Source organism: Grampus griseus (genome assembly GCF_964374135.1).
Source record: "Grampus griseus genome assembly, chromosome: 1".
NCBI lineage: Eukaryota > Metazoa > Chordata > Mammalia > Artiodactyla > Delphinidae > Grampus > Grampus griseus.
This window is the reverse complement of record NC_139017.1, coordinates 99,738,949-99,750,735: the sequence shown is the minus strand read 5'-3', so window position 1 is coordinate 99,750,735 and position 11,787 is coordinate 99,738,949. Positions and strand designations below refer to the sequence as shown.

Genomic DNA, 11,787 nt, shown 5'->3' with positions numbered 1-11,787 from the left:
CTGTTCTGTTAACTGCAGTACCCCCAACACCTAGTTTAGTTCTGAGCCAGACAGAGGCTAACCTCTTCTGGTCACTTCGCTGCTTGTTTTCTCCTCTTAACCTCCAAGTTCCTTTCAAGGCCAAGTCTGGGCGGGAAGGGCTAGTGTTCAAAGCCCGAGCTAAAGTTAGAGAATTTCGGGCTTTGCTGGGAGGCCTCCCTCCGTCAGGAAAGCAGCGGGTGAGAGGCACGGTGACCTCTGGCAGACACCACGGGGCCTTCCCCCTCGGACAGAAACCCCCCGAGACGGCGCGGAGCCTCGCGTCTGGAGTAAGTGAGCGGGAGCTTGTGGGCGGGGCTTCTCGGGGCCTCCCTCCCGCCGCGCGCTGCGGAGACGCGGGGCGCCCCCGGTGGCAGCCCTGCAGCGCTGCTCGGGGCCGGCGGGGGCGGCGGCGGCGGCGGCGGCGGCGGCGGCGGAAGGCGGAAGGGGAGGTATTGAGCCAGCCGAGCGGCGCGGCCATGGCGGAGCCGGTGCGGGAGGAGCTCTCGGCCCTGGGTGCGATTTTCTGCGGGCCCGGCGAGTGGGAAGTGCTGAGTCGCTCAGGTGACTACCCCCGCGCCAGACGGACTGGGCACCCTCTGCTCCCCACCACCAAGGCTGGGCTTCCCGCCCCGGGCCCACACTTGGGGGCCGGGGTAGTTGAATGAGGGAACGACACGCCCCGGGACTGGGCGTGTGTGGAAGCTAGCGGGAGAGTGCGGCGACCCCCAAAACGTGAATAGTATCGCGCCCCTGCTCGCTCCTCTGCAGTGAACGGACAGCATAATGCTCAGGCTCTTGCGGCCCGTGGACCGGTTCCTGCTTCCCGCGCCGCTCCACCCACTCGTCCGTCCCACCCTCCACTCTCCCGTCGCACTCGCACTCGCCCTTCCCCCTCCATCCGCCGTTACCCCCCGTCCCCACTCTGCCGTTGCACCCTCTGACTCGCCTGTCTCCTCAACTCGCTGAGCGCTACGAGCCAGCCGCGCCCTCCTGGAAAGCGTCCCCCCCCCCCCCACGCTTTCCCTGGCCGTCCTGTACTTACCCGTCAGATCTGACCGTGAAAAGAGGTTTCTCCTGACACCCCTAGTTTAAATCCAGCTTCCCCAAATTGAACTACGTGCTTTGTAAGCACCACGCATTATGTCCTTCAGGGCACCCACCACAGTTTAACTATATGGGTATTTGGTTGTTTCAAGTTGCAAGAGGGCAGGGACCCTGTCCGTTTTGTAATCACAAAACTCCAGGAACCTACGACAGTGCCAGGCACGTGGTAGGTATGCAGTAAATGTTTGTTAAATGAATTTTTGAATTCGACCAGTGCTCAGTCAGGACTCTCAGTTTGATTGCTTTTCTCCTGCTTTTTCTAGTCGGCTGAAAGGTGGTTGCCAATTACAGGCTCTTGGGGGCGCATTAATCATTCAACTCATTTATTGAGTCCCCGGAAGCGCTGACAGGGTTTCAAAGACACTGACTGCTCAGGGCCTCTAGGAGCTTACAGTCTAGAACGGTTCTTTTGGCTATATTTTCATGATAGTGAAAACTTCTTCTCTGCCTGTCTATGGCGTCTATTAAGTAAAAACCAAAACTTCAGTTTATGAAAAAGTGCAGTGATGCACATAATTTTCAGTTTTTACTTAGCTTTCAAATACATTCTGTGAATTTTTTGGCATAGCTTTCAAATACATTCTGTGAATTTTTTGGCATAGCTTTCAAATACATTCTGTGAATTTTTTGGCATAAGATTTAAACTTCTGTTATGTTTCAGCTACTATTAAAATTGTCCTTCTGACCATAAATTGGTTGACCTTTAAGAAGGTAGTCTAAAATGTTCTGAATGTTGTGAGAAAGCCATCAAGGGTTAGGATCCATTCCTGGTATCTACGTGGTGTGTTATTCACCTACAGAGCAGGAGTTGGCTCCTTTTCATTTATTCTTTCTTGATCACCCGTGTCTATACGTTCATTGAGCACTGTTATGTTCTGGGCACTGTGAACCAATTCATGTAATGAAGCCGCTTTCTTTTCAGTGCCTAGCCTGTCTTGTAGCTTTCTGAAACAATTGTTTAAAATCCATATGAAAGGATTTACTCACTTTTAGTATCTTCTCGTCACCTCTCTTCTGATTGGATAGCATTTGTTATTCTTCATCATCTTACTTTGCTGTCTCTGGCTCTCTTTATTGATAATTACTTATGCTTGAGGCAGGCTGTTTGAAGAGATCATCAGTTTTCTTAAATTCCTTTATTATGGCTCAACTAGGAGTATCCTGGGAAAATGAACCTATGATTTCCCATTACACCTGAAAGAGGATGGAATGGTGGTGGTCTGGGTCATGAGTATGGTTGAGCATACGACACTGCTGACAGGTCAGAGAAAACCCAAAAAAGTAAGCATAGAAAGAAAGAAAGAGCAATTTCTTAATATGAAGAGCACTGTGGACCCTTTATCTGCTGTTAAATTGAGCATGACTTTCAAGCCATGCCTCCTAATTAATTTAATTCAGTGTTTTGGCATCAATAAGTAATTGAATTATAAAAGAATTCAGTGTAACAACTTAGGACATTTTGTTGCTGAAAGGTTCATTGGAGAATAGAACAATTCAGTGATTGAAATTGGGACGTTTGATGTTCACATCTGGGAATTAAGGGTAAGGTAAGGACTTCTTTAATAGACCTCAGTAAATATACAGTGGGCTGCTGGCTACCACTGTCATGGTCACTGTCAGCTTGGGTTGGAGGATGTAAGAACATTCTGAACACCATCAGTTCCTTCCTGGCCTTCCCCTCAAATAAGCTGCTCCTTGTTGCCACTGGAATCAGGTTAACATTGGGTAGGATTGCACTTCTGGTACGAGATAGCCCAGGCAGGCTCAGGCTGCTAACCCTAGGGTCATCTATGAAGGTCATAAGATTGAAGAGTTTGAATAGTTGGATTCTTTTAGCTGGACTAATTTGTGCTGAGAATTTCAGGGGACTTACATACACTGTGGCCTCTTTGTGATGGTTGTAGAAAGCTCATAAGAGGCATCAGGTGTAACTGTCTCTGATGGGTGCAAGTTATGTAAGCTCCTATTCCTGTCCACTAGGGAGGGCTGTGGGCAGATCAAACCAGGGGTATTCTGCTTCTCCCTGTGCAGTGCAGTCAGACAGGGTGCCAGGTTTAATGGGGTCACCTACCACAGACCTGATACTTTAAATGCATCTTACTTGATGAGGGGTATTCTTTTTTTTTTTTTTTTTTGCGGTACGCAGGCCTCTCACTGCTGTGGCCTCTCCCGTTGCGGAGCACAGGCTACGGACACGCAGGCTCAGCGGCCATGGCTCACGGGCCCAGCCGCTCCGCGGCATGTGGGATCTTCCCGGACCGGGTCACGGACCCGTGTCCCCTGCATCGGCAGGCGGACTCTCAACCACTGAGCCACCAGGGAAGCCCGATGAGGGGTATTCTTAACTTTATTTTATAAAGAAGGTAACAGATGCTCAGGCTGGTTGAGTAACCACCAGGCTCCAGAGTATATGGACTCTTGCATTGCGTCATGCTGCTTAACAGAGATGCGGCCATTGCGTCAGGAAAACAGTTCTTAGAGAGCAAGGATGACACCTGTCCAGGAAGAAGAGAGCAAGAAGAGCACCCAGAGCAGAGAAACGGGGATGACCCCACTTATGTTCAGAATAGTTCTGAAGGGGAGTGTGTGTGCATGCCTGTGTAGGTACCTATGCGGTAGATGGGATTTGGTATTGTTATAAATCTTCATTTTCCTGATGAGGTAATTGAAGGTCACAGAGATTATATTGCCATAGTTAGTGCTCATTATATGTGGAGTTGTGTTTCTGGAAATCATCTTACAGATAAAACAGTTATAAAATGGGAGGTGTGTAAGACTCAATATCATATGATATGTTCGCACAGTAGCTTCAGAGTAGCTTTTTGTATTCTGCTAACACTAATGCTCAGATTGGATTGGGCCGTCTTGCAAAATGAACCATGACTGTCACCCACTGACCCCTCTAAATCTGCTCAGCCCTGTGTCCTGCTGATGGTCAGTACTGAGGTCGTCTCTAAAAACAAATCAGCCTTGAACTTCACGTCTAAAGGATGGGATCGCCACTTTTAGCTTCACTTATTTTTCGTTTATTTTTTTTTCTGTAACCACGTTTAACATGTATAAAATTCCAGCTGTAACATAAAAAGAAGCACTGGTGGATGTATACTTGTGGGGAGCCACCTGAGAGCGAGAGGAAAAAAATCCTGTGCAGTGAGGTAAGAGAGGGTGTTGGGGGCTTTTTAGTGGTTTTCTGAACAAAGTCTTACCCTGAGGACATATAAAACTGCAAAAAAGAAAAAAAAAAGCAAGTATAGGGAAATTCAGTCGTATATGGTATATAAATGATTTCTTAATGGGCTCTAAATGAATCTTGAAGAACTCATCCTCTTAAATTTTGTTTACATTTTCCACTATCTTCTGTTATTGGACAGCATTTATTGAATTTTTATTGTGTGGGATTATGAAGTAGAGTGAAGTCTTAAAAATAACAGTATGGAATTTGGGGTTCAGTTCAGTTTCTCTCGTTTGAATTTCTGTTGTTTGGAGTGTGGTAAGGAGCATAATTTCCTTCATGTACTTGTAAGGAAGAATAAGGTTTGAAACTAACCTATTTTAGTTATGAAATTGATATACTTATTTTAAGGTACAATGACTTATTTAAAAAAACCAAAAAAACCCAAACTAGGGAATATGTATGCAAGCTTCAACCAGAGGCAAAACTTACATCTTTTGGTAGGATCTTTAGAACAGATGAAAATAGTCTTGGAACTCATGAAAATTTTAGATTTGTAGGGCAGGCATAAATTTTCTAGGGCATAGATTTTATTGAGAATGATGAGTTTGTGAGTTAAACTTAATGACTAGAGTTTTTTGGTGCCAGGGAAGGCCAGAGATTAGCATTAGATGTAGAACACCATTATTTTTCTGTTAATCACTCTGTTTCTAAGCTGTTAATAAAGTAGATAGGGACAACCTTGTTTTCTTTTTTTAATGGAAAAAAACCCCCCAAAATCAGACTGACAGTACATGTGATTACATGAAAAATTCTGAGGAAAAAAGAGCCAGTTTAATTGCATGTACAAACCAAGGCAGATGAGAAATGGAAGGGTAATATACATACTTCTAGAGTTTTAGGGAGAAAATGAGTTTTTAAAAGAATACGTAATTTTATTCCTGCATTAAGTATCAGAATGGGGTATGTTGTTGGGATTTTCATTTTCTTACAGAGATAGCATCATTTTGTGTAATTTCAGCTTGCAGCTCCTGTGTGTGTGTGTGTGTGTGTGTCTGTGTGTGTGTGTGTGTAGCTACGGAGGGAGTCAAAGAGAAGACCAAGTAGGAAGGTTGTTAATCCTTTCCAATTCTTGATAAAATTAAAGCAGTTTTCCTTCTAAGCTTATAACTAATAATTTCACGGTTTTCTAAGGCGGAAGTCAGGATTTTCTCCTGTTGCTTTTCTCTTTGCTGACTAGGGCCAGAAAATCACTAAGAGAGAAGAATGAAAGTTGGTAAGGATTTGAAGAGCCAGCTCAGTAGGCTTTCCAGACCTTCTCCCTGGACTGCCTGTTTCTGTCAGTTAGGTCACTGCCCTGGGGAGGAATAGGTGGCTGTTTAGGTGGCAGAGATTGGAGAACACTCTAGGTTTCAGGGTTTTTACCAGAAAGGGAGCCTTGCTTGCGGGGAAAACCTTGCTTTGTGAGCACAGATACTGTGTTAGTTTCTTGTGGCTGCTGTGACAAATAACCACGAATGTGGTGTCTTAGAACAACACATATTTATTCTCTTACAGTTCTGGAGGTCAGAAGTCTGAAATCATTTTCACGGGGCTGTAGTCAAGTTGTCAGCAGGGAGGCACCTTTTGTTCAGAAAACGTTAAAAAATGCTATTCCCATGGAGAGTTATCTCCATGGAAATAAAAAAAATATATAAAATACAGGTTTATAGAAATTATATGTATGTATGTTTATAAGTAAAGACATTTTTAGGTGTAGAAGAGAAGTTGAGGAAGATCACTTTGGCTCTGTCCACTATTTCATGTTATGAAACTGGATTGACTTAAGAGGACAGGATCTGTGTCTTACCCGTTGTTTTCTCTCAGACTAGAACAGTGCCTTGGGCCTAGTAGGTACTCAGTGAATGTTTGTTGAATGATGAATGAAGAGCTTTAAAAGTTATACCTCCCCCTTGAGAGGGAAAGTGGACCCTCTAGATGATTTCTGGAGGGTTTTTTTAGCCTAGTGGTCACATGTCTGTAGGTCTATTTATAATGCCCATTTTATCTAGTGAAGTGCAGTGATCTAACTGACATCTAGGGAGCTTACTTTAATAATAAAATATTTTTTACAAAGGATAAGTAACAGGATAGAAGAAAGAAGGGTTTTGAGAAGCTGGTGATGGATTTTAGAGGAATGTACTAAGTTGTTTGGAAAATCTTCCTTTATGCAGCATATATTTTACTTATGTAATACAAATTTAAGTTACATCACTTTAATATGATCTTTTTTTTAAAATAAACTTATTTATTTTATTTATTTATTTTTGTGTTGGATCTTCGTTGCTGCGCGCGGGCTTTCTCTAGTTGCGGCGAGCGGGGGCTACTCTTCGTTGCGGTGCACGGGTTTCTCATTGCGGTGGCTTCTCATTGCAGAGCACAGGCTCTAGGCACGCGGGCTTCAGTAGTTGTGGCACACGGGCTCAGTAGTTGTGGCTTGCGAGTTCTAGAGCGCAGGCTCAGTAGTTGTGGCGCACGGGCTTAGTTGCTCCACGGCACGTGGGACCTTCCCGGACCAGGGCTCGAACCCGTGTCCCCTGCATTGGCAGGTGGATTCTTAACCCCTGCGCCACCAGGGAAGCCCTAATGTGATCTTTTTTTTTTTTTTTTTTTTTTTTTTGTGGTATGCAGGCCTCTCGCTGTTGTGGCCTGTCCCGTTGCAGAGCACAGGCTCCGGACGCACAGGCTCCACGGCCATGGCTCACAGGCCCAGCCGCTCCGCGGCATGTGGGATCTTCCCGGACTGGGGCACAAACCCTTGTCCCCTGCATCGGCAGGCGGACTCTCAACCACTGCGCCACCAGGGAAGCCGCCTAATGTGATCTTTGTAATGGTTACTGCCTGGGTTTCGGGGTGGTGTCCTAAAACGGCAGTGCTTTGCAGCTGATACTGAAGGTTCTATTAAAGAAAAACCTGGTGTAATGGATGTGTTTGGTCCTATATGAATCCACGTCTGTAACAACAGCTTCTGTATAAATGGAATTGGATGGCTAGAGAGCCATTTTAATGTTCTGTTAGGTTCTTTAAAATGGGAATGCACTCAGGTTTCCATTGTTGAGGGTGTTGAGCAGCGATCCAGGTATGAAAATTAGAACAATCTGACTGCCTGTCTTGTGAAGGAGAATGAAACAAGGGCTGTGGAGAAAGAAGTAGGGTAGACGGAGGCAAGTTAGCTTCAAAGAGCCTCGTCAGCACCCAGTTCGGTTCTACTCTGCTCTTCTGATCTGTGTGCTTCTGCCCCCTGCAGAATGAATCAGCCTGACGTTTTATCAACTTTTGAAAAGTGGGGTGAAGTGGTGTGGAACACATCAGAGGGGTGAAGTGGAGCAAATCTGAAAGAGAGCAGAGTGTTTCATCTCGTATCCTGTGTGCGCTTTCCCCTTTCCCCCTCCTCCTTATGGAGCCAGAAACAGCTGAACTGATGTCTGCCCAATTTTAGTTCCTCCCGCTGCCTTCATGTTACACTGATACGAATATATTTGAAGTGAAAAAGAGCGGGTCCAGGCAGTTACTGTGTATGCACAGTCATGGTTTGCTCTGTACCCCTGCAACCACACGGGATCCAGTATTTGGTTTGATTCAGACTCACTGCAACATGACTTTCACCGGATTTAGTGTATAACTTTTAAACTAATCACTGATTTTATAAATACACAATACTGTTTCTTTGAATGTTCATATGAGTTTATTAGGAATTTCTGAATTATCAACTAAGTCTGGGGAGGAAGAACATCATATGATGAGAAACCTTTCTGGTAACCTTAATAAAAATGGGATAATGGCAATTATAAATGCCAGTGAAATCCTGGGTGCTGGTGAGCATGATTCTATGACTATATATGTATGGCTGAAAGTAAGAATCTGTAAATCATGGCTTTCTTAGTGTGATGTATCTCTTCATAAAATAACTTAGTTTTCACATGAAAAATAAATTGACACTTGAAACAAAAATTCTAACTTGTTAGTGTTCCATTCAAATTGAATTAGGTACAGCTAATCATTATTTTTGGATGCTTTCCAGAGACAGATGGAACTGTGTTCAGAATTCTCACAAGAGCAGAAGGATTTATGGATGCTGATATACCCTTACGATTGGTGTTCCATTTACCGGTTAATTACCCGTCGTGTCTGCCTGGTATTGTGGTTAACTCCGAACACCTGACCAGGGCTGAGCGTGAGATTGTGAAGGAGAAGTTACTGGAGCAAGCAGAGACCCTTTTGTCGGAACCTATGGTTCATGAGCTAGTTCTCTGGATTCAGCAGAATCTCAGGCACATCCTCAAGCGGCCAGAAGCTGGAGGTGGCAGTGAAAAGTGCACTTCTGCAGCAAGCACGACTGTGGATGATGGATTGTGGATGACTCTTTTGCATTTAGATCATATGAGAGCAAAGACCAAATATGTCAAAAGTGTGGAGAAGTGGGCTTCCGATTTAAGGCTGACAGGAAGACTGATGTTCATGGGTAAAGTAATACTGATTTTACTGCAGGGAGACAGAAACAACATCAAGGTGCCGAAAAGTTTTAATGTTGAATATGAATTTGGCTATTTTCTGCTAAAATGGTGTGTCTATAAGTGTGTTTGATAACAATGGGACAGATTAATCATTAAGATGTTTCTGCTTTCACTCTTACCATGTTAATGGATCTTTCTTTTTAAAGACTGTCTTTAACTTCTAATTACAACTACAGACTTGAAAAGTTTGAAGAATAAGTAGAAGATTATGTTTTAAAAATCATGCCACTTAATGAAAGTGATAGGTTATTAAAAAAATCTCTGGTACATGAGTGTTTGTTTCCGTAATCAGCTTTGAGCCTAAATTTTATAAATTTGCACTAAAAGTTTGTGTGTATTTATAGTTCTTTCCTTAGTTAGGCACACAGCAAGGTGTATATTTGTGGGTAGCCTGCAAAAATTTTAACTTTTTGGAAGTTAAAGATATGTTCTGACGCTTGAACTTGGTATCTGTTATACCTGAAAAGAGGAGCTGTTCCCTCCTAACCAGGATTTAGTGTGAGTGGAAGTAGAATCATTAGGGCTGTCAGCTTGTCACCTCCTCCCTAACTTTTGCTTTCCACCTGACTTGTCTCAGCAGCTGCTTTCAAAATCATCGTCTTCTTCAGAGTTTTCAAGTTCTCATTCTAAACTCATCTAACCTGCTTTATGTGGGACCAGACAAAGAAAGCTGCTTATTATATTTTAAATCTTAAAAGAGCTGCAAATCACTTAATAGGTTTTATGCTTTCAAGTGGGTTGGGTCAAGAATAATTACAATGGAATTTATTTGAAACAGATTTATCTTGCATAACCTATCATCTTAAAGATTTGTAGGATAACTACCTAGCTTTTTGTTATGGGCTCTTATCCCAAAACTTGTTGGTTAATAACTTCAGTTGACCAGAGTAGTGCTGGGTTATAGTGTATAGGTACAACAGATTTTCAGATTTAATAAAGATATTGGGTTGGGGTCTGACCAAGGAACCACATATATTTTTTAAAATTTAATTAATTAATTTTTGGCTGCATTGGGTCTTTGTTGCTGTGTGTGGGCTTTCTCTAGTTGCGGTGAGCGGGGGCTGCTCTTTGTTATGGTGTGTGGGCTTCTCATTGCTATGGCTTCTCTTGTTGTGGACCACGGGCTCTAGGCGCGCGGGCTCAGTAGTTGTGGCACACGGGCTTAGTTGCTCCTTGGCATGCGGGATCTTCCCGGACCAGGGCTCGAACCTGTGTCCCCTGCATTGGCAGGCAGATTCTTAACCACTGTGCCACCAGGGAAGCCCCGGAACCACAAATTTTAAGGTGATTTACAGTATATCTATAAAGTTTGATCCTTTTGGATAAAATACTGGCTGACAAAATGAATACAAATTAATTTCTTTGCTCATATATCCCCAAAAGGCTCAGATTTTTCTTTAAGCCAGCTCAGGCATATTAGGCTAAGTGTAGCTGTTTTGCAGATGTTGTTTCTCAGATTGGATCCATCAGTTAATTAATTTATTTAATCATATGGCTTGACCTCTGGTAATGTAGAGTACTTTTTAAGGAGTTCTTTCTTTTTTATTAGCTGTCCCTAAAATGTCATTTAATGTAAATATCCCTTAAATTTTTATAAGACTGTATATCAGGATTGAGAACTACAGGTACATATTTATAGATGCCATCAATTTGGAATGTTCGGTACTGTGTGCCTGTTAACTTCATTCTGACCTTGAGGAAGTGACAATAATGAGAGTAGCTGGTACTATATTAAGCACTATTGTGCCAAGCACTCCTCTAAGTGCTTTATATGTATGAACTCATTTAATTATCACAACTTTCCCATAAGGTAGATGTTATGAGTACCATTTTATGGAATAGGTTAGTGAGGCACAGAAGATCTAGATAACTAACCCCAGAATCAGATCTAGTTTAGATTTAAGCCTACGTAGTTCGATTAGACCCTTCTTTACTCCAGCATTCACCAGAATGTTATGCTTCAAAGTATGTGAAAACACTGTGTAACTCTCTTACTGCTTGATTCAGAAAGTGAGTACTCTGTAAGCGTGGAAATAAGCCTATAGGTTTATGGCTCCTTTCAAACTAGGACTTTGAGATTCAGAGTAAGACACGTATTTAACGTACTGATTTGTCATTTAGGAGTACCTGATTCTTCAGAAAACCTGCAAAGTAGATGTGGACTCAAGTGGAAAGAAATGCAAAGAGAAAATGATTAGTGTACTGTTTGAAACAAAAGTACAGACAGAACACAAAAGGTATAATTTAGTACTATTGCAGATGGAAAAGCAACTGAATCGATAATTATACTCTGACAAATTTAGGCATATTCATGAGTTTCTCTTGTATAATACAGGTTTCTGGCATTTGAAGTCAAAGAGTATTCATCGTTGGATGAGTTACAAAAGGAATTTGAAACTGCAGGACTTAAGAAGCTTTTCTCCGAATTTGTACTTAGGCTGGTAAAGTGAAGTGGAAGACAGGTATCTTTTAGTGAAACAACAGCGTTTTTTGTTTTGTTTTGTTTTTGTTTTTTGCGTTGGATTTTGAGAGTGGCTGATTGAAATACTCATAAGGGAACAATTTTAGAGTTTTCTCTGAAGCAAAATGACAGACACCATCATAACTTAAGGACAGAAGCCAGTTCTGTTTATGGAATATTAAACAGTAAAAATATCCATGTATTCTAATTTTGCCAGTATAGGTTGGGTTCAATAGATGGAATGTTATTTGAGAGATAAATACAAAAAGATGATGGTGAATGAGCCCTTGTGTTTATACAGAGGATTTGTTTGGAACTGTGCAATTTTCTGCCTAATTTTCTTGTAATTAAATGAATTTTTAAAAAGAGATTTGTTTTCATGTTTACTTCCTTCATGTTTACATTTTTAGCATTTGATAATGATTTTTCCCCCATTCAGATTATTCTGTCTAATGTTTTAAGTTGAATGTTAAGAA

The 11,787-nt window shown here is 42.5% G+C and overlaps 1 protein-coding gene across 2 annotated transcripts; it reads left to right on the top strand.

Annotated features, from left to right (window-relative positions):
* Nucleotides 1-491: 491 nt before the first annotated feature.
* RWDD3 (RWD domain containing 3) lies at nucleotides 492-11,627 on the top strand. Of its 2 annotated transcripts, none has more exons than XM_082679040.1 (4): nucleotides 492-582; nucleotides 8,358-8,845; nucleotides 10,972-11,087; nucleotides 11,186-11,627. In XM_082679040.1, the coding sequence occupies exons 1-4, from the start codon at nucleotides 498-500 to the stop codon at nucleotides 11,298-11,300; spliced, it is 804 nt and encodes a 267-aa protein (XP_082535166.1). In that variant the 5' UTR covers nucleotides 492-497; the 3' UTR covers nucleotides 11,301-11,627. The 2 variants fall into 2 exon arrangements, with proteins under 2 accessions (XP_082535166.1, XP_082535167.1); XM_082679041.1 differs by having other exon boundaries at nucleotides 8,358-8,798; nucleotides 11,186-11,313.
* Nucleotides 11,628-11,787: the final 160 nt, after the last annotated feature.

What these genes read in the sequence shown, in the direction of transcription:
- RWDD3 (XM_082679040.1), top strand. Translation starts at nt 498, where the DNA reads ATGGCGGAGCCGGTGCGGGAGGAGCTCTCGGCCCTGGGTGCGATTTTC. An exon ending in GAGACAGAAACAACATCAAG is followed by an intron (nt 8,846 to 10,971) that starts GTGCCGAAAAGT and finishes TTTGTCATTTAG; the next exon opens with GAGTACCTGATTCTTCAGAA. An exon ending in GTACAGACAGAACACAAAAG is followed by an intron (nt 11,088 to 11,185) that starts GTATAATTTAGT and finishes TGTATAATACAG; the next exon opens with GTTTCTGGCATTTGAAGTCA.